The sequence below is a fragment of the Emys orbicularis genome, chromosome 1, assembly GCF_028017835.1.
Source record: "Emys orbicularis isolate rEmyOrb1 chromosome 1, rEmyOrb1.hap1, whole genome shotgun sequence".
NCBI classification, from domain to species: Eukaryota; Metazoa; Chordata; order Testudines; family Emydidae; genus Emys; species Emys orbicularis.
Window position 1 is genome coordinate 138,157,706 of NC_088683.1, and position 23,441 is coordinate 138,181,146.

At 45.7% G+C, this 23,441-nt stretch overlaps 1 protein-coding gene across 1 annotated transcript in view; it reads left to right on the plus strand.

Annotated features, from left to right (window-relative positions):
* Positions 1–13,015: 13,015 nt before the first annotated feature.
* Positions 13,016–23,441, plus strand: part of FAR2 (fatty acyl-CoA reductase 2) — a 141,384-nt gene continuing 130,958 nt past the window's right edge. The window contains exon 1 of the mRNA XM_065423603.1: positions 13,016–13,204. Within this exon, the coding sequence (XP_065279675.1) occupies positions 13,016–13,204 (189 nt within the window). The remainder of the gene's footprint in view (positions 13,205–23,441) is intronic.

The following is a 23,441-nucleotide window of genomic DNA, read 5'->3' on the forward strand; positions in this document are numbered from 1 at the left end:
TCTGGGGCACCTGGCATTGGCCACTGTCGGTAGACAGATACTGGGCTAGATGGACCTTTGGTCTGACCCAGTACGGCCTTTCTTATGTTCTTATGTTCTTATGTGTTGCTTATACGCACTCATCAAGAGGTTTTGCTGGCAACATGTCACAATTTCTCCTGCTGTGAGGTTGACTCCAGAAGGCCTGCAAGCAAGTTCAGGGAATATGAATGTGGGGAAGGAGAAGGAATATTTGTTCTGCTAGGGTCTGGCAGATCCAGATAATGAGTGTTCCACACTAAATGGGCAATGGATAGACACGTCTGGTGTTGATGTGCCCCAAATAGCAACATAGATATGACCCAATAAGAAAAGAAATTTAAATTAAACTAGCAAATGTCCTCTCTCTGCCCGTCCTGTGCCCATACACATACATATGGTCCTGTGCAGTCAGGTAAAATAGACCTTATAAAAAAGTGATCATTAGTAAAAGCTTGAATATTTTTAGAGTGTTTGGAGGAGGAATAATATAACAAAGTTTGGGAGATTCATCATTTATGCTAGTTGTGGCAGGGAACATTGAGTGAGTCATCAGAACCCAGAGGAGTATATATTTATGTGTATATGCTTTTATTTTTTTCTGCAGATAGGGTCATTCAGAGCTTTTCATATGCAAAATGCAATATATGGAGTTTAGCATAAATGTTTAACAAGAGAAACTTGGGTAAAATGTCCTGAGCTGGTGCACCAAGCCACTGACCTCTGCATTCGAGGCTCATTTGTACCATGATACCTACAAAAATTAACCATCTAATAATGGCTAGGTAGAGGGGCATTTGGGAATAATTTCTACATAACTTTTTAAAAAACAAGACATCCTAAAGTCAGCACCTTGACCACTTTCCTTGTATGTTGCCCTCCTTTCCCCTTTCTCTGTTTGCTTATCTTTTTAGGCTCCAGTTCCACAAACCCTCATGCACATGCTTAAATTTAGGCCCATGAGTAGTCCCATTGACTTCAACTGGACTATGCACATTCTTAAAGCTAAGCAAGTACATAAGTCTTTGCAGGATCAATACCCACTAATTCTTTTGTGCAGAAACAATGCCTTCCTATATGTCTGTACAGTGCCTTGCACATTTTGGGTGCTACTGCAATATAAATAATAATAATTACCAACCATCCTGCTTTTAGTTTTTATATAAACCTGAGAAAAATGCTTTAGATATTTGTTTTCAACTTTCAGTATTATTTTTGGGCCACCAGAGGACAGTTATTTGTTGGGCAGTGGGATGGTGAAAGTGGTGATAATGTAGCCAGTCATTATGTAGTTGACTTCATTGCACCATCAACTGTTGGGCTGCTGCAAAAATGGGGGGCAGCGTGGCTTAATGGCTAGAGCACTGGACTGGGACACATTCCTAGATCTGCTACTCGCCTGCTGACTGACCCTGGGCAAGTTACTTTCACTCTCTGTGCATCAGTTGCCCCATCAGTAAAATGAGGATAATGATACTGACCTCCTTTTGTAAAGCTTTCTGCGCTCTATGGATGAAAAGCATTATATAAGAGCTTGGTGTTATTATTTTATCACTATTATGTTTCAGATATGAATTATAGCCTTTTGATGACATTACGACGAGAGAGAACTGTCTTGCACGGTAACTTGCAGTGAGATTGTAGATCAATGTGTAATGTACAGAGCGTTTATTGTGGATATATATTTGGAGCTGAGGGCATCTTTTACATGTATGCTTTGGTGCATAATGTGAAGTTATGTACAATAGCTTCGGTCTCAGAAAGCTGACCAATGTAAAGGGCACGGAAATCTAGTGGATTACATGTGACTTTAATTTCATGATTTTTTGGTGTGTGTGTGTGTGTGTGTGTGTTATTGTGGACATCCCAGTTATGTCATAAAGAATTAACACAGTGACATGGTTTTGGAGGGTGGGAGGGGAAAAGAGGGGATATTTGCAGGAATATGCTGGCATAAGAAAACTACAACACCTAGCACAATGGGGTTCTGTTCTATGACGGGGGCTCCTAGGCACTATGATAATACAAATAATTAATAATAATAATACAGTGAACTATATTGAGGCAAAGGAAGCAGAATCTCCTCCAGTTCAGAGTAGCATGGCCTCGGTGCCGTTCTGTGTGCAGTGCTGGGGGCCCTGGTCTTACGAGCTGCTCAGCATTGAGCCCTGAATTAGCACTGATAAAAGGAGAGCAATGCTGAGTACAAACACTCACTGATCTGAGTAGTGCAGGAGGTTCTTCAAAAGCAGCCATCTGAGCTCTCCATGGTGGGTACTGCTGCTTTTATCTGTAAGTAAGAACTAGGGCTTATCTCCACATGGAGGGAATAGCTGTTCCTGAATAACTTCGTGTGTAGACAGGCCCTTTATTCCTAAAAGGTAACTGTGCTGAAATGCTATGGGCATTGGCTGGTTTTCACAGATCTTAAAGAGAAACTAATGGAGCCAAGAGAAACTAGAAGATTCTCTGAAGAGTCAAGAGGACACACCTACTTTTATCATACCAGCAGGGATTCTGCTTCACTTGCTGAGCTCTAACAGTCTGGGAGTATTTAATACATGATGAAGACCACCTCTGTGAATGAGCTGGGCAGATGAAGTTTAAGCAGTGATAGAAGCTTGAAATTCATACTCCACTCATTCATTTTGGGGCTCATTCTACAGTGTGCAGTGTGCCTCTTCTGAAGGACTGAGAAACCTCAACTCCCAGTGGTTTCAAAAAGATTGGAGGACACTTTGGGCTGGCAGGAGATGCTGAGCAGCTTGCAGGATCTGGCTCTATTATGTTCGATAGAATTACACTGCCACGATGCATTAGCTGAGTTTAACTGTTACAATCTGAGATGGATTGCAAAACTGACATTTCAAAGCAGCAAGAGATTTCTAGGAGCAATCAGGGATTACTTTTTTTATGATTGTGCGATTAATTAAGTCAATTAAATTCTAGTTCTGCAGTTTCTCATTGAAGTCTGGACGCAGATCAGACATCAAGAATTGTAACCTTAAAAAACCAGTAGGAGAGCGCTTCTATCTCCCTGGACACTCAATAACAGACTTAAAAGTGGCCATTCTTCAACAAAAAACTTCAAAAACAGACTTCAACGAGAAACTGCAGAACTGGAATTAATTTGCAAACTAGACCCCATCAAATTAGGCCCGAATAAAGACTGGGGGTGGCTGGGTCACTACAAAAAGTAATTTTCCCTCTGTTGATACTCACCCCTTCTTGTCAACTGTTGGGAATGGGCCACATCCACCCTGATTGATTTGGCCTCATTAGCACTGACCCCCCACTTGGTAAGGCAACTCCCATCTTTTCATGTGCTGTATATTTATACCTGCCTACTGTATTTTCCACTCCATGCATCTGATGAAGTGGGTTCTAGCCCATGAAAGCTTATGGCCAGTAAATTTATTAGTCTCCAAGGGGCCACAAGGACTCCTCGTTGTTTTTACTGATGCAGACTAACACGGCTACCCCTCTGAAGGTCTGCATAGTGCACTATGGACGCATTAGCACTACCCATGTATAGCAATTGTAAGCCCGGGTTTACAATGCAGTGTAAAGATATCTATTTTCTTGAGCTGTATTAACATCCATAGTGCTCATATGAAGGACAGATAATGTTTTCCTTGATTTTATTTTTATGGCTAACTAGCACTGTTTCTATTTTTTTTATTAAAAGGATTTTAATGTCACTAAATTGTTCTTAATGGTATGTCAGCTAAACTGAGTCATTACATGGCCTTGAGCACGTCACTTTAACCTGCCCTTGCCTCATTTTCCCCATCTGTAAAACTGGGATAACCAGACCTACCTTTCTAGAAAAGCTCTTGGGATTCTTGCATGAAACTGCTATGGGTCAGAGTTTCAAAAATATTCAGGTGCCTAAATATGCAGATTGGCACCTAGTGGGATTTTCAAAAGCACCTAAGCAGGTTAGATGCCTCATGCCTATGGAAATCATGCACCTATCTGCATCTTTAGGCACCTAAATATCTTTGAAACTCTGACCCTATAAAATTTCAAAGCATGGCTGTTGTTAGTTTTCTTTTCTCCTGTGGCTGACACATACTACTGTCATAAAATGCTGTGCAGTGTCAGAACTCAAGCCTCTTTCTATATTAACTCTCTCCATATTGACTCTCTCCACCACTTAAAGCACAGAGCTAAAAATATGGAGCCCTGGAAAGATACTAAGCCAAATTATTTCCTTGTGTAACTTCAGTGACTACAGTGGAACTACACCATTGGTGAATTTGGCCCAGTGTCTTGTTATAGTAGAGCTGAATGACTTTGTCCCCTCCCTCTTTTACAGAGACTGAAGATTCAGTCTCCTGGCTTCTCTGCAATGAAATCTGAATAACTTCTGTATGTATTTGCAGCATGGTCTGGGACTATGTGACTCTAAGACTATAGCATGCTTTATTACTTCCGCATGTCCTGAGGCTCAAAATACTGTGTGAAATCTTTGAAGCATAGCCTGGTGATTTAACAAAGCCTTGACATAAAACTAAAGCATCTCTCATGACAGGCTGCACACCTACGTGTATTTGTACACATAAAATTTAACTGTGAAAAGATTGCTAGACACACAGCATACACGACACAAAAGCAAGGACATGAAAGGTGAAGCTGTCTTTTTTTCCCTTCATACCCCTTACTTTACATTTTGTGGTTGAAGGAATCAGGAAGGTAGAAAAGACACTTTATTTATATACAGTTTATATGTTGGAACTGGACTTCCTTCCAACAAAGCACAGAGATAGCATGCAGCCATGGATCCTTTAAGATTATTGGGACAAAGTCATGTACCAATGAAAACTCTTCACACGTGTATAATCCCTTCACTCCACTGATTCACTTCATACCATAGAATTGCAGTATGCAAATTAGCTTGAGAGGAAGGGTGCTGATTGGTTAAGTAACCTTTGCTGTCACCTTAGTGCCACATAAGCTTGAGCTATTGACCTAATCCCAATATTACCATAACAATGAGATAGCACACTTGCTAATAATTTAGGTTAGTTACAAACTAATTTCTTCAGGTGGAGCCTACACAGGAGATGCCTTAGTTTTAACCATTATGGAAACTTTGAAGAGTCTACGTTATTCTTCTATTAACATAATTTATTCTGAAGAGGTAGGTGCTGAATTTCTTAAAGGGCCCATTATTAGTCATGTTAAACTCCTAAAGTTAATTACCAGATTGAGCAGACAGATGGACTGTATTGGTCTTTGGTCTCATTGTTTCAGGTTAAGGTTGAAGCATATTTGTGGGGCAGTGTGACGAAGGGAACATTGCTGTTACCTCTGTAGTACAAGTTTTTTGGGCCAACAGAGGAGGGTCTTTTCCTCAAGGGGTGTCAATCTGTCATATTTCACCCACACTAAATTAAACTTTATAAAAAGAGAAAATGTAGTGTGTGATACTTTCAGGAATGCCACCTGTTGGCTCAGATTTTTGCTCAGAAATTGGATAAAGTTATATCACTTTCCGCAAAACACTGACTGTATCGGAGCTTTAAAAAAATCATTAGTTTGCATTCACTGATGGAAAGCTGGTTCCATCGTTTTCACTGAGCTCACTCTGGTGTTTGAAAATCTGTAATGTAACAGCCTATACATCAGACTTTAGAACTTCCATCACAACCAGAATAAATATATAAAGACGCCAGGAAGTTCCCTCTCAGATCTAGAAATAAGTCAACACACTATCACTTACTCCCACACGAGACCAGATTGCTCCTTTTCTTTCACTTCAAATCTTTCAGAGAGATTTCATTCTTTCAACTGAAAAAATCTTTGCACTGCTGTTAATATACTACTAGCCCAGTCAGTCAAGTGATGAAAACCCTTAATACCACTTATTACAGTATTACAGTAAATAATGGTTTAAGCCATTTTTATGACACCATTGTAAGCTATAATGATGAAACAATATTGGAGGGTGTGTTTAGCATGATACTGGGAGTCCAGATCCCTGGAGTTTCTAATCCTAGCTCAAAATGTAGGTTTAATTAAAAAAAAATAGAATTTGGAAAAAATTAAGACCAATATTAGTGCCTCCATGATGTATTTTAAGGATAACCATGTAAAGAGAGTTGTTTTGTATTTGTAAACCAAACACAGCAATATTGGTCCAGGGTATGGGAACCTTTAAGTGAAATTATCTGTTTGCAAACTAAAGTGAAAATGACTCATTTACTTTCATTATCCAAGATGAGAAAAATAAGTAAACAGCATAAATATTGAAAAGTTAAGCCAAGTTAAAAACATTATTTCTATTTTAATAATCCAAAGGAATCATTTTTATTTTGTTTTGTTTTTAAGGGTGCATTCTGGACCTGACTCTCCTCTGCCTTGCACCCTCCTATAGTCATTTAAACCTGTGCAAAGTGGGTCTAAAACACCAGCTGATTAAAATGTTAACATTTAATTCTTGCTTTGCACTCTCTTTGCACGTGTGTAAATGATTATGCAAGGCAATGAAGAATCAGGGCCTTTGGGGTCTGTTCTCACTTCAGTATACATAAGTCAATATTTGTGTGACTCCCACTAATCACTGCTGCAAGCAGAGAGGATAATTGCACACCCTCATATAGACCCCCCCCACACACAGACACCCACACCCACAAATAAATGTACCTACCCATCTAAATATAAACAAGCCAGAAAAGACACATTGGCAAGGTCGGTGGAACTAAAAGTTGGACATTGGTTCCGTATTAAAGTTCCTGACCCCTGATTCTTCTCTCACACCAGTTTTATACCAGGGTAGTTCCATTTACTTCACTGGAGCTACTTCTAATTTACACCAGTGTAAATGAGAGGAGAATCAGCCTCTCTACCTCAAAGGAACACATGATTGAGAGCCAGTCTCACAGTAAACACCTTATTTTGCACCGATACAGAGACAGAAGTGGAACTGAGTCACTGCTTTCCCCAAGGAATGCAAAATTCCAAGAGGTTATTAATAAATGGGAAGGAAAAAGGTCTCTTTAAAATTATGACTAATGCCATGGTCCTTTTAAACCAAACCTGATCCAGAGAGGCGGACATCTGCCTCTTCTGTCTAGTGTTTTAGCTGAGAATTTGGTGTTATCTTTTCCATCCTGATAAGATTGCCACCTCTTTTTGCTTGTCCTGTAGGGCAAATTCCTTGGGATGACACCTGGGTATCGTTTGTGTATTTGAATTAGAAATGGGCCAGCATAAATAAGTATAATATTGCAGAGATATTACATTTGATAATTCAGCTGCACCAGTGCTTACTTTCCTGGTCCAATCAGGTGTCAAAGTTGTCTGTTGAGTTGCCAGCAATTAAATGTTCAGAGGTTTTACTCCAATCAGAAGGGGGTTTTCTCCACATTTCAGTGGTTTTTACCTCCCACTTGACTGATTTTAAAATGTGCTAGGAGCTGCGGGCTTTGAAATATCCACCTATCTGTGGCTCTGTATGGGCTAGTTCTTAGGAGCCAACTAGCAAGCAGTTAATGCCCAGAATTTGAATGTTTTCATGGTGGGCACTAGACTCTTGATTCTTATACAACAGCCAAATGAGCTGCTGATGCGCAATATTGCTTGCATATTGCTTTTGCAATGCAAGCTTTTATAGTGTCATTTGTAACTGAAATCATGATGAAGCCGTACAGTTCTGATGCATAGATCCAGAAATACAGTGCACATTATTCAGACTATGGCCTGAACTTAGAAATCATGGTTATTAATAATATCCACAGCTTTTACACTTTGTCTTTTTACAAGGTCAAACCAAATCAATGTAATCCAAGAAGAGAAGATAAATTCCCATTGTAAAACTGTGGTCTAACCTTAAAATAAATCAGTAAGACCAAGGCCATTCTGCAAAACAGAAGTTGTGTGAGCATTCACTGTCTTGAATGAAAGGAAAATACCTTATCAATTTTTTTTTGCAATGGCATATCTTGAATGTTCTAGGCCTAAACACTGCAAGCTGCATCAATTTGTGGATTCTTGTGCTAGCTCAGGGCCCCATTGAAGTGAAGAGGGCTCCAGAGGTTCCGGAATCTGCCTGTGTGAGCCAGCTTGCAGGATCAGGGTCCTGATTTGTTATTTCGCCAACTCAAGAACTTATAACCTCTACATGTATAAATACTCACCGTGATAATAAGTAACATGGATCCACAACATAAAAGACCACTGTGTTGTCAAGGTTTATCCTAGTTAAGGAAGGGGGGAAAAAATGTATCAGCAGAGGTGAACTTAATATCATAAACAGTGTGTCCTGTTTCATTCTTCCTGGGTTTCTTCTGTTTCAGAGGCCCTGCCTGAGCAGTGTCTTGATCAGGGCCGGCTCCAGGTTTTCTGCCGCCCCAAGCGACCAAAAAAAAAGAAAAAAAGCCACGGCAGCGCAATTGCGCCGCTCCACTCTTCGGCGGCAATTCGGCGGCAGGTCCTTCGCTCTGAGAGAGACTGAGGGACTCGCCACCGAATTGCCGGTGAAGACCCCGGACGTGCCGCCCCAATAGCGGCCGGAGTGACGCCCCTTGGTACTGGCCGCCCCAAGCACCTGCTTCTTTAGCTGGTGCCTGGAGCTGGCCCTGGTCTTGATATTGCCAAGCAACCTCATCTCTGATGCCTGATTTCAGACTCTTGTATTATTTCCCAACAAACGTGACTTGGTTTGGCTGGATAGAAATTAGAGTCTTCAGATCAAAGCCAGGCAAATAAGCCAGGATTTTTTGGTTCAGTTCCACAGTATCAATTTCTGTACATTTCAGTGATACCGGGTGGAAACTTTCTGGGCTGTTGTGGGTTGGTTGGGTGCACAATTGCAGAGTGTTGCATGATCCAGTTTGTAGCGCAAAGCACTTAAAATGTGCGTCTTTGTTAGTGAAACATGCACAGGTTTCATGTGTGAGCAGTCTGATGCAATGACAGAGTCTGATATTATAAAATGACTCCAGTGATTAAACCAAATTGAACACAGTGAGATTGCAGGGAGAGGAGCTGCCCGGGCAACTTAATATTTTTTACAAATAATATGCATTTGTATAGCTCTGTCCTGTAGCTGCAGATGATCAAATATCCTTGATATCCTATGTGCACACCAGTATCAGCCCTGAGAGGCCCTTACATCATTACAGAATCAAACCTGTAGTTAATTAATTGCACTTCAAACAAATCTATATTCTGTAATTTGATGAAGTACTTCTGTGGTACAAAACTCACTCACACAGCTGTTTAACTTGTTTTGCCAATAAGCCAGTCTTCAGTAGAGAAAAACAGATAATTCTACTAAAATGTACATTGGCACTTGGATTCTAAACCTTACATTACAGGAAAGAACTCAATGGTGGTCATCTTTCCTAATGTCATCATCCACTAGTGATACAGAGGAGTTTCATTGTAAGTTATAGCACATAACCGCTATTTTGAGTCTCTTTATTCTCCTATGTTTCCTGCTATACATAGGTGCTGGAACTAGGAGTACGGGGGTGCTGCCGCACCCTCTGGCTTGAAGTGGTTTCCATTATATACCATTTGGTTTATTGGCTCTCAGCACCTCCCACTATACAAATCGTTCCAGCACCTCTGCTGCTATATTGACAATTATTTATAATTTTGCTTAATTACAATCTAATGTACAGTTGAAGATGGTTGGTAATAAGTCTTAACTATATGGAAAGGCTGAAGGATGACAAACCAGCCCCTTGTTAGCAAAAGGGGTCCAGAAAAAAGAAACTGAATTTTTGAAATATCCAATTTTTGAATTGTACTGACCAACCAATTTGATAGCAGTCCCAGAAATACTGAAATTCTATCAAGCCTATATACTATATTTTAATAGGTCTAAATTAGTGGACTTGTCAAATTCATTATTTAGCGTAAAATTTTTAGAAGTGACTTAGGCAAAGAGGCACCTGTCACTCTTGAAAATGGGAAGTAGGCAGTCTTGAAAATTTTACCTGGTTCTCCTAGTTTTGAACACCCATTTTAATGCATCAAATATGAATAGTAGGACTTTCAACTATTGGTAGTGTGATGCTGTGGCCAAAAGAGCTAATGCGATCCTGGGGTGCATAGACAGGGGAATATCAAGTGGGAGCAGAGAGGTTATTTTACCTCTGCATTTGGCACTGGTGCAACCGTTGCTCAACTACTGTGTCCAGTTCTGGTGCCTACAATTCAAGGATGTTGATAAATTGGAGAGAGTTCAGAGAAGAGCCATGAGAATGATTAAAGGATTAGACAACAAGCCTTTTAGCAATAGACTTAAGGAGCTCGATCTATTTAGCTTAACAAAGTGAAGGTTAAGGGCTGACTTGATTAGTCGATAGGTATCTACAGGGGGAATAAATATTTAATATTGGGCTCTTCAATCTAACAGAAGGTATAGCATGATCCAATGGCTGAAAGTTGAACCCAGACACATTTTGACCAGAAATAAGGCAATTTTTTAACAGTGAGGGTAATTAACTGCTGGAACAATTTCTCAAGAGTCATGCTGGGTTCTCCATCACTGGTAATTTTTTAATCAAGATGGGCTGTTTTTCAACAGAAGCCCAGATGCTTAAGTTAGTGAATCAAATCCAGCTGAAGTATTATTCCGAGCCTTGTAGACTCTGCACTATATAATATAAAATGAAGGAAAATCCCAGCTTTAGAAGAGATCCAAAACTAATCATCAGGTGTACTGTCCAATTTAAAAAATGGGTCAAAGAGAAACTTCGCTTTCATATGAGGTTATTTTACAAATTAATAATTGTGGGGACTCTGGCTCAGTAAGTTAATGCACTAGCCTACTTTCAAATCCAGCCTAGATCACAATTAAATGAGTGTAATGGATGGCCTCAAGTAGTACTTATTAAACAGTTGCCCATATCACAGAACTGTCACATGATTGGTCATATATAAATCCAGATAGGTATATAGATTTAGATTAATAGATAATTAGATTACCAGTAATACAGCAAATAGATAATAAATCTGTGCTCAGGAGAAACCCAGGGTGATGGGAGAAATAGAGGATGTATGTGTGTCTACATTGCATGTAAATCCTGGGTCTTTGGGACCTGGACTTGTGGACTCTGTGTTTCCATGCCTGTGCTTGAGCATCCATATTGCATTGTATACCTGGATTTACAATTATTGGCCCCAGGTCTGACTTGGGTGAGTGGCTTGAGTTGCATCCACACTGCAAAATGACAGGGCTTGGACCCAAGTCACAGCAGGACTCGGGTTCTAACCCACCTCCCTAGCAGGGTCCAAGGGCCTGGGTCCTGAGTGCTTGCTGACCCAAGTCAGCCTGATTTGTGCATGGATGGAAGGGGGACTCGGGCTCAAACCTGAGTCAGAGCCCATGCTTAGGGCATGTCTGCAATAGAAAACATGTGGCACCAAGTCTCAGAGCCTAGGTCAATTGACTCAGGCTTGTGGGCCTTGGGCTGTGGGGCTAAAAATTGTAGTGTAGATGTTTATGCTCGAGCTGGAGCCTGGGCTCTGAGACCCACTCACCTTACCAGGTTTACACAAATGAACCCATTTCCAAATCACAGGTTGTAGGAACAGGTTGGCCCCATGGGAAGGTGGCTGTCCAAGGTGAACTCTTTATGCTGGGACACAATCCCAGTTGATTTGACACAGTGTGGTCTGGTGGATAAGATATTCATTAGGAGGTCTGAGTTCTGTTCCCTGTCCGTCAGCTGATCTACTACGTGAACATTAACAAGTCACTTTGCCTCTCTGCGCCTCAGTTTCCCATCCTGCTGTTTGTCTGTCTTGTCTATTTTGGCTGTAAACTCTTCAAGGCAGCAACTGTCTCTTACTATGTGTATGGACAGTGCCTAGCTTACTCTAGATTGCATCCTCTAGATCAGGGGCGGGCAAACTTTATGGCCTGAGGGCCACATTGGGTTTCCGAAATTGTATGGAGGGACAGTTAGGGGAGGCTGTGCCTCCCCAAACAGCCAGGTGTGGCCCACCCCCCGACCCCTATACGACCCCCCCCCTGCTTCTTACCCTCTGACGACACCCGCAGGACTCCTGCCCCTTCCAACCCCCCCCCTCCCCCGTTCCCTGTCCCCTGATGGGCCCCTCCCCCGGGACCCCTGCCTCTTCCACCCCTCCTTGTCCCCTGACAGCCGCTGGAGCCCCTGCCCCTGATTGCCCCCCGCCGCCCCATCCAACCCCCCTCTCCTTCCTGACTGCCTCCCGGGATCCCTGCCCCCATTCAACCCCCCTGTTCCCCGCCCTCTGACTGCCCTGATCCCGATCCACACCCCCGCTCCCTGACCACCATCCCGAACTCCCCTGCCCTCTATCCAACCCCCCCGGTCCCTGCCCCCTTACCATGCTGCCTAAAGCACCGGTGGCTGGTGGTGCTACAGCCGCGCCGCCCAGAGCACCAGGACAGGCAACTGCGCTGCCTAGCTGGAGCCAGTCACGCCACCGCATAGCACAGAGCACCGGTCAGGCCGCGGCTCTGCTGCTGCACTGCCTGGCAAGAGCTCACAGCCCCGCCGCCCAGAGCATTACGCTGGTGGTGCAGTGAGCTGAGGCTGCAGGGGAGCGGGTTAGCCTCCCAGGCCAGGAGCTCAGGGGCCAGGCAGGAGGGTCCCGTGGGCTGGATGTGGCCCGCGGGCCATAGTTTGCCCACCTCTGCTGTAGATGCTACAGTAATATAAATAGTAATATGGAGGCTAAGGCTACACTGGAGTTTAGGCTTTGCAAGTTCATGAGTTTACGTGGTCCATGTTCAATCCTCTATTTAAAAAAAAAAAAATCTTTAAAGTTGCTGCTGATTGGTCTGCTGTGGGAGCTGCCTCAGCTAACAGACTGAAAAGGCTATTGCAGATGTCAGCTAGCATGGTCTGGTCTGGGCCCTATTGGTCCTCAAGTGTGCACTGTATTCTTAGTCAAACTTCCCAGCATCTAATCTCTTGCTCTGTTACTGATTCCCCTCAGGTACCTCCTGCAGGAAGTCAGAAGGAGGACAGAGAGAGAGAGCACCATGTCTTCAATTGCAGCTTATTACAATGGAAAGACCGTACTCATCACAGGAGCCACGGGTTTTATGGGCAAAGTACTGATGGAAAAGCTACTGCGCTCCAGCCCTGATGTGGAAGCTGTTTATATCCTCGTGAGGCCAAAGGCAGGACAATCAATGCAGGAGAGAGTGGCAAACATGGTGAAATCCAAGGTAGGTTGCTGCATTTTACAAAGAAATCTAAACTGAAATCAACAGGGCAATTAAATGTGTGTACAGCAGATGACAATATATTATATTTCACCTGTTAAGGACAGTATCTCTCTTCTGCTAAAAACCTTACATAGGTTTAGTATGGAAAAATAAGCTGCACACAGAATACTTAAATGATGTACAGGATTTGAAAACTATATATATTTTTTATTTTTTTTATTGATTTTTATATGGAAAATAATAATTCCCAGTGAACATCAAAAACATGTTGACATCAATGTGGTGAGACTGTGTGAAATCATCGTAATCACAATGCAAATTTGGTGCATCCATAACAAATTTTAGTGACATTTAACAAATGTTGTCATTGTAAACATGGTGACATTTATCAGCCATTAACTAAATCTTCTGCCCCCCGGCCCCATTAGGAAAACTGAACACTGCTCAAACATAAGTAAAATTCAAAGTAACCCCCCCTGTGGTATCTCCCTGCCCTTCTCAGGGCTGTTGAACCACCACAACATCAACAGGTGCTAACAATTACGATACTTGTCTTCTCTCATAGGGCACAGCAGTAAAGCTGATAAACCAATGGAGGGACTTGTAGTCCATTCACATCCCGCTATCCATCAGTGCCAATTACAGGATCAACCTCAACTATGAAACATTAGAAATACTGGGAAACATTAGTGTACAGAGCGTATATTGAGGCTACAAGTAGCAGCCATGGGAGAATTTAGAGTATCTAAAACTCTGTCCTGGGCAAAACTGACTAGAAGAATGCTATTTGATGTCCCACTAGTGGTTCCCAGGGAGTTAAAGACTTAACAAACAGGGCCAGGAGGAGGAAGGGATGTTGTGATTTTTTTTTCTTTGCTGTTTCCTTATGGCCTGGAACTAGAATTGCATACTTACCTGCAGAGGTAACTTACATCTAGCAAATAGTTCAATTGAGAAGTGTCCTATTGTTTGCTTTTTGCAAATCTGGCAAATGCACAATTTTTCTATCATTTTGCCTTCAGTGAATATAATTTTCCACATAGTTCTACAGCTTTCTTCATTGCCAACTGCAGCTACATTTTTCATAATAAAACAACAAAAGTCCAAATGCAGTCCTGTCCCACAAAATAAAGTGAAGGATATTATTTTTACATGACTTCTAAAAGCTCTGTTTGCATTTCCGGTGATAAATATTTATGACCTATTTGCTCAATAGCTCAGCACAGCATACTGTTGTTGTTAGCTCTAGGTAAGGTTCCCTAGTAGCTATTCTATTGTTGCAGCTGTCAGTTACTAGATATTACCCTCCTTTTGTAATGTGTGTCAGCAGTTTCAGACATGCCAACAGCATAGAGGACTTGATAACCTCTCCTTGAACTTTACGGCAATATGCTTCAATGGGCTCCAAAAGAATAAATGTTAAAGAAAATCAGCAGATAAGTTTCTGGAAGTTAGTGTAATGCTCAGAAATCAGGCAAGTTGAGGGCGGTCCAGATCAGTAATCAGATGTCATGCAAGAGGTCCAATAGCCAGGAGATCCTATCCAAGGGAAGGTACATCACGGCTGCTGGCGAGGCTTGGTGAGATAGCAAGGCAAGATCGAGTGAGGGAGTAAGACAGGGTCAGGCGAGGTGGCACAGCAGGATCAAGTAGGGTCCAAGTAGCAGGCAATGGCTTGTTGCTCAGACAAGGTCAGGAAGGAAGCAGGAAGTTTATATATAGCCACCAGCCAGTCAGGGTCAAGACCATGTGGCCAATCAGGAAGCAGGTTATAGAACCCTGGAAGCTGGCGCACCCAAATCTGTGATTTCATTGGTAACTGGATGGGTCGGTGTGGTGCAACAACTAAGGCTGCTTCCCAAGAAACCAGTGGACCTAGGTTTATGACCAGGTATTTGAGACTAGAGGCCTAACGATTAGGTGTGATAGTGTTTGAAGGAGAAAATCCCAAAGGGTGTGTTCAAATTGATTCCTCTCCCCTCCAGGAGGAGGTTTTCTGTTGATGATGTTCATTTAAAAATAAAACAACCATTCAGTGTTCTGGAAAAAAATAACTGTTTTCCTTCCTAGAGAAATGGTGCGTGACCAAGAGTTGGACTTGCTAAATTTATCTGTCTACCTAAAGAGTATTCCTTTGTACATAAACATACTGGAGTATAAGGGCCTGATCCAAAGCTCACTGAATTCTCCCAAGTGAAATCTACAAGCACAGTATTGGAGTGTTCATTAAGTATCCTTTAAACATATTGAATGCCATAGATCTAGTCTATGCTGCATATAAAAGCTTAGTCCCTGGTCCTGAGCCAGTATTTACTGTACAGCTGCATGTCTAGGAGAGCAACTCGTGAGAGGCAGGTGCACAGGGATGAGTTGTCTCTGTATTCCTCTTCGACTGAGAAAGACCTCAGCAGTGCCAGCCACATTCAAACTAACATTCCCTTCTTGGAGGCCCTACACCAGCTCCACCAATTCTCTGAGTCAAAGAGCACTGCATCGGATCCTAGTTAGAACCCCACCATCCTGCTCCTTTATTATCCAGATGGAGAATTGTTGCTATTCGGGAATACCATTTCCCCCCCTACTCACAGTGTGACTAGGGCAAGAGGCTGTTTAAATACTACATCACTCCCAGTATGTAAACTACTTCTTCGAGTGATTGCTCATGTCCATTCAACTTAGTGCTCGCCACATGCACCGGTGCCGGAAGTTTTTCCCTCAGCAGTATCTGTAGGGGGCTGGCTCCAGCACCCCCTGGAGTGGCGTGCACATGCCGTGGTATATAGGGCGCCGCTGGTTTCCCCCCACCCTCAGTTCCTTCTTGCTATCAGTGATGGTGCTGTAACTGTTGCTGCTTCAGTTAGTACTGTAGCTGCTCATTCGTACGAACTAGTTATCTCCTGTATTATACTGTATATAGTTTTTTATTAGTGTTTATAATCCCTTAGCTATAGTTAGAGACTTTGTAGGTCCCAAACGGGACTTTGCCTCGGGACAGGGCATGCCTCGATCCCCAGGCTTTAAGCCCTATGATTGCTGCAAGAGGCCCATGCCCATTAGTGATACACACAGCAGTTGTCTGCATTGCTTGGGTGAAGGAAACGTTAGTGAAAAGTGCAAAATTTGCAAGTCCTTCAAGCCAAGGACTAAGAAGAAGCGCAATATTTGTCTAAGAGTGCTCCTTATGGAGTCGGCACTCATCCTGGCACTGGAGCAACGCTCCAACTTGGTGCAGAGTACTGAGACCTCAGTGCCCCACCGGGACCATCCACTAGCCAGCACTGGTCTCCATCCGTGGCTCCGACCAAGAAGCCCAAAAAAGTGGGACGAGGCCGGTCTCCAACCTCCCGCAAGAGAAAGGATACGACTGGGTGTGAGCAAGGTCCCATGCCAAGCAACTCTTCACCCACATCGGGATCTCGGGCCCAAGCTCTGGTGGAGTGATGTAGCCCAACTCGCTTCCTGCTAGCTACCCCGGAGAGTGGCAGAGGCCTCCATCAGCTCCGGGTGCCATCCATGCCGGCGGCTCTGCAGGCAGCGCAGGAGATCATGTTCCTCCCGGTGCCACCCAGACCGGCTCCTGTGGTTTCCCGGTCACAGGGTAAACCCGCGGTCGGACCACATCTGTCCCCGCTTCAGCGGCACCGTTCCCCATCGCGGGGGACGTCCCGCCAGTGCTTGCCCTCCCATAGCCGCCACGCTTCTGACCGCAATAGGCAGACACAGTGCAGCCCCATTCAGTCCCCGAAGCTTGGGCAGAGAGGCTTGAGGCACAGCTTGCTGGCCACTGGGCGCAGACCTTTGGAGGCACGCACCCCCCAGCAGGAGTACCAGTCCCGGCACCTGGTATCTCCGAGACCGCGGTACCGCTCCAGGGACCCGTCGAGGGATCGACAGTACCATTCCTCAGATTGTCGCCGATCCCCTAGGAGGGCATCATCGCATGCGGGTGCTTCCCCGCACTGGGCCTGCTCCGACTCCTGGTCCCACTCCTCATCCTGGCACCGCTCATCAAGCGCGAGATGTAGATCGGCAGCTCCAAGCCGTTGCAGATCCATCGAGCGCCACCGGTCCTGAAGACGGAACTCCAAGCGAAGTGACCGGCACCAGTCAGGACAGACCCACCGTTCTGCTCCGTCACGGTCACCTGGGAACGACCGCTCAGGATCAAGCCCTGGTTTGAAGTGAGATTCCCTGACTGTGGGACAGGCTCCGGTACTGGCAGTACCACCTACATTGTTGGCACTGAAACCGGCCCCATGGCCTCAGGCACAGTGGCTGGCGCCATGGAACCCATGGGGGTTCACCCAGCCCTCTCAGGCTACCCGCTCAGTGTCCGGAGCCTCGGAAAGACTAGCTGCCTCTCTCTCCCGCCCTCCTCTAGCGCATGAAGCCTTGGGTGCGAGGACCCTGCAAGTCCAAGAGGGAGCAGGGGCGCAAGCCAGTGGGCCACCAATGGTTGTGGAGGACTCTACGGCACCGGCATCTTCCTTGTCGCCACCAGACAAGGCTATAACGGGGCCCCCTCCCCCGATTCCTCCAGATAATGCTAAAGCGCACCAGGAACTACTGAAGAGGGTCGCTGCCAACCTGGGTCTTCAGGCAGAGGAGCCAGAGGAGCCCTCAGACTCTCTCTTCGATGTCCTCTGCTCCACCGCACCGGCCAGGGTGGCTCTGCCCCTTCATGATGGGATCTCTAAGATCACTAATGCCCTGTGGCAAATTCCCTCCTCCTTGCCACCCATCTCCAAGAGGGCTGAGCGCAAGTACTTTGTGCCATCCAAAGGCCACGAGTACCTGTACACCCCCCCTCCTCCCAACTCCCTATTGGCAGAAGCCGTTAACCGCAGGGAGCGACAAGGTCAAACCAGGGCTACCCCTAAGAACAAAGACTCTGAGAGACTAGACTTGTTTGGGCATGCAGTTTATTCGTCCTCTAGCCTCCAGTTGAGGGTGGCCAACCATCAGGCCCTCCTGGGATGCTATGATTTTAACATGTGGCGAGCCATGGCCAAGTTTGAGGGCTCTCTTCCTGAGGCTTCTAGGAAGGAGTTCTGGGCTATTATGGAGGAGGGCACGACTGCGGCCAGGGCGACACTCCAGGAGGCGTCGGATGCAGTGGACGCCGCCGCCCGAACCATGGCCTCAGCCATCGCCATGCACCAGGCATCCTGGCTGCTCCTCTCTGGTTTGTCCACGGATGCTCAACAGTTAATTCAAGACCTTCCCTTCGATGGGCAAGTCCTGTTTTGCGGAACAGATGGACAATAAACTCCATGGCCTAAAGGACTCCCCCACAACACTTAAAACGCTGGGCCTGTATGTTCCCAGCCCTGCCCGCAAGTGGTTTAAGCCGCAGCAGCCTCAGGGCCAGGGGACCCACCCTCACCAGGAGCCTTCCCATAAGAAATCCAGAGGCTACAAGTGGCTACAAGTGGCCTCTCAGTTGAGCTCGGCCCGCAATAAGCAGTGGACAAGCACTCGTTTTGAGGGTACGCCCGAGGGCGACATACCGGACAGTTCCCAGGATCCTCCCTTCCTTATTTTTGCCAACTGCCTTTCTCCTTTCCTCTCTGTGTGGGCATCTATAACATTGGACCGATGGGTCCTCAGGATGGTGGCGTGGGGTTACACCCTTCAGTTGCTTTCTACCCCTCCTTGCCACCCTCCCCTCCCCGTCCCTCTTCAGGGACCCTTCTCAAGAGAGTCTCCTCACGCGTAGAGGGTTACTGCAGCTAGATGCGGTGGAGGTCATTCCTCCAGAGTTCAGGAACAAGCTGGGGTCTACGAGTTATCCTGGACCTGCGAGACCTGAACTGCTTCCTAGCAAAGCTGAAGTTCCGCATGGTCTCCCTGGCCTCAATCATTCCCTCCCTGGATCTGGGAGACTGATACACCGCCCTTGATCTGAAGGATGTGTACTTTCACATAACCATCTTTGAGGGACCCTCTGTTTTATGGTAGGTCCCGACCACTATCAGTTTGCGGTCCTCCCGTTTGGCCTAGCGACAGCACCGCAGGTATTTACCAAGTGCATGTCGATGGTGGCTGCCTACCTCAGATGCCAGGGTGTCCAGATCTACCTGTACCTCGACGACTGGCTAGTCAAGGGCAGAGCCAGGTCCCATGTCCAAAGGGATGTTGTGATGCTGTTAGCCACTTGCCATCGCCTCGGCCTATTGGTGAATGACAAAAAATCAACGTTAGTTCCGGTACAGAGGATAGAGTTCATCGGAGCGGTGCTCGACTCAACCTGTGCCAGGACATTCCTGCCGCTGGAGAGATTCAGGGCACTGATGGGCTTCATCGCAGAAGTCTCCGCATTTCCCCTGATCATGGCCAGGGATTGCCTGCGCCTCCTAGGTCACATGGCAGCATGTACATATGTGGTGTGCCATGCCAGGCTCCGGATGCAACCCCTGCAGCAATGGCTGGTGATGGTCTACTCCCAGTCCAAGGACCACCTGGAGAAGGTTGTCACCATCCCTGCGTCGGTACTAACCTCACTGTGATGGTGGACCAACCCCGGGAAAGTCCTGGAAGTCCTGGCGCACTCCTTACTCAGTCGAGTTGGTTTCGGATGCCTCGGACATCAGCTGGGGGATGCACCTCAGCACCCTCCAGACCCAAGGTATGTGGTCCCCAGAGGAATCGATGCTACAGATAAACGTCAAAGAGCTCAGGGCAGTGCGCAGAGCATGCACGGTTTTCCTACCTCACCTGTCAGGCAGAGTGGTCAGAGTCCTCACGGACAACACGGCCTCAGTGTTCTACATCAACAGGCAAGGTGGAGCGTGATCCAAGAGATCTTGGACCCTCTGCCAAGAGATACTCTGTCTCTGGGACTTCTGCATTGACCATGGAATTCATCTAGAAGCGTGTCACCTTCCAGGTGCCAGGAACATGCTAGCAGATCACCTAAGCAGGGACTTCTCCTCTCACCATGAGTGGGTGCTCCACCCAGAGGTAGCCGGCTTGATCTTCCAGAGATGGGGAACTCCCCAAGTGAATTTGTTCGCCACCAGGCAGAAAAGGAGGTGCCACAGGTTTTGCCCCAGACGGGGTTTGGGCATGGGCTCCCTCTCCGACGCCTTCCTCCTGCCGTCGGCAGGAAGCCTGATGTATGCGTTCCCTCCGATTCCACTCATCAGCAAGGTCCTAGCAAAAATCAAAAGAGACAAGGCACAGGTTATCACGATTGCCCTGGTGTGGCCTCGCCAGCACTGGTTCGGGACACTATCGAGCTTGTCCGCGATCCCTCTCTGGCCCCTTCTGAACCGACCGGACCTGCTGTCACAGGATCATGGTTGACTCTTGCACCCCAACCTTGCCTCCTGGCGTGGATGTTGCATGGCTGAACCCAGATGAAGGGGTCCAGAAGGTCCTCCTTGAGAGTAGAAAGCCCTCGACTAGGCTGACCTACCTGGCAAAGTGGACGAGGTTTTCCCGCTGGGTGGCCAAACAGGGCATCTCCCCTTCACATTCTTTGGTGCAGTCAATCTTGGACTACCTCCTTCATTTGAGGAACCACGGCCTGGCACATTACTCTATCAGGATGCATCTGGCAGCCATTTCGGCCTTTCATCCACCCATCCAGGGGCAGATGGTGTTCTCCCATGATATGATGATCAGGTTCCTCAGAGGTCTCAAGAGACTTTTTCCTCAAGTCTGGTCCCCGGCCCCTCAGTGGGATCTCAACTTGGTCCTGTCCAGGCTCATGGGCCCGCCCTTTCAGCCTTTGGCCTCGTGCTCCCTGTCTCACCTATCGTGGAAGGTAGCTTTTCTTCAGTGATGTCGGCGAGGCGAGTGTCCGAGCTGCGAGCCCTGACCTCAGAACCGCCATATACAGTCTTCTATAAGGACAAGGTCCAGCTTCGGCCCCACCCGGCCTTCCTTCCCAAGGTGGTGTCTGCTTTCCACATGAGCCAGGACATATTCCTTCCGGTCTTTTGCCCTAAGCCCCATGAGACTAGTGAAGTGAGGCACCTTCACATTTTGGATGTAAGAAGGGCTCTGGCTTTCTACATAGATCGGACAAAGCCTTTCCATAAATCAACTCATCTTTTCATCTCTACAGCTGATAGGATGAAGGGCCTCCTGGTGTCCACGCAGAGGATTTCTAACTGGATCACCTCTTGCATTTGGACCTGTTATGAGCTGGCAGGAGTCCCTCTGCCGCCAATCATCAGAGCCCACTCGACCAGAGCTCAGGCATCTTCGGTGGCCTTCCTGGCATACTTCCCAATCCAGGACATCTTTCAAGCCGCGACGTGGTCCTTGGTGCTCATGTTCATGGCCCACTACGCCATCACTCAGCAGGCCAGGGACAATGCTGGGTTCGGCAGAGCTGTGTTGCAATCTACACGTCCGTGAACTCCTACCCATCTCTGAGGGGTTCTGCTTGGGAGTCACCTAAGTTGAATGGATATGAGCAGTCACTTGAAGAAGAAAAGACAGTTACCGTTTCCGTAACTGGTGTTCTTCGAGATGTGTTGCTCATGTCCATTCCACAATCCGCCCTCCTTCCCCACTGTCGGAATTTCGGGGGAACCGGCGGCACCCTATATACTACAGCATGTGCATGCCACTCCAGGGGGTGCTGGAGCCTGTCCCCTGCGGATACTGGGGAGGGAAAAACTTCTGGCACTGGTGCATGTGTTGAGCACACACACCTAAGTTGAATGGACATGAGCAACACATCTCAAAGAACACCAGTTACAGAAAAGGTAACTCTTTTTTGTCTTTTCCATTACTGTTTCTGGTAAGCTTTAGTCATACTTGTTCAAGTAGCTAAATTCAATAAATAGGTTCTCTCCAGACATGGAAACAAGTTTCTATTTCACTTTCATTTGGCATTCCTGATTATAATAGGCAGGTGGAATACATAAATTTGTGTAAGCTATGAGCAACAATGGAGGTGTTTTAGAATAAGATGCCCTCCTTATTCATATATATAATTATACTGCATGCTGATTCATATGAGGTTCTGATAGTGAAATATCTGCCCTACGTATAGTGTCACGTACCCTACGGCTTGCAACAGTGTCAGTGCAGTACAATACTGTCATATTTCTTTTAGTAGGAAATATTTCTTTATTTCCACTTATTTCCATTTTATAAATTATTTCATGAAGTCTTCTGTTTCAATGTATCATATGTCTGCTTTGACAATATCATCTATTCTTCCTGTCACACCGTCGCTGTTCCTTTTGTCTGTTGTTCTCCTCCAGAGCTTATCAGTTTCACATGGAGGGAGAGAAAGAGGGTGCACCTGGGAGTCAGGAGAAGAAAGGAAATAAAATTGCTAAGCCCAAAATATTTCGATGTCAAAATTCACTTGACTGAAGGGAAAAGGTGTGTGTGTGTGTGTGTGTGTGTGTGTGTGGTGGTGGTGGGGGGGGTGTCTGCTTGGGCCCTATTTAATTAAACAGAGTAGAGAAGATAGGAATTGGCTGCACCATATGGTGCTTATATTCTTTCCAAGAAGGCCATATGAATGATGATGGTATTTAGCAATATTTTTGAAGACATACCTATGAAGGCTGACTGAGCCTGGCTTCCTTCTTTTTCCCAACCTCCACCCCCCACACAATATCTTTGGGCAGAATCACATTTGTGGACAACCATGCATTGATAGTGTGTGCCCATGGACGTGATGGAAGACAAATGTTATTAAAAGAATGTTTCATGTTTCCAAGAGATAACTATAAATTGTGAATGAGTGGTGGTGTGTGGAGGGGGAATTTCATTTTAAAATAATGAAAATACCTTGATAGCTTGTGATTTTCCAGGAAGGTATATGCTCCAGTCCACTGGTTGGTACTTTCTCTCCAGCTTGCATGGCTGTTATAACAAAGGTACAGGGCAACAAGAGCAGCACTTTTGGCTTTGTCTCCTTGTGTTGCTGCCCTTGAGTGTGACAATTTGGTGTCTATGTTAGATTTAACATAGAAGTCTGCCTACTGTGGATTTCTGACACCTTCCTCTGAAATGTTTCTATGATTCTATCTGGTTCTGCCCACTGTCATTGACAGCATACCAGGCTAGATCTGTATTTTAATTGTTCTGTGACATACTGTGCTCTCCTAAACCCTTTTTTCCCCCTGAAAGAATGCTGCTATGATGATTGCTATAGTGCCCTTTTTGTAAGGAACCCATTTTTTTCCCCCACAGCTTTATAACCCAGGTTTAAGTGACCAGCACAGGAGAAGTCAGACTTGACACTATCCTTTGCTAGCTG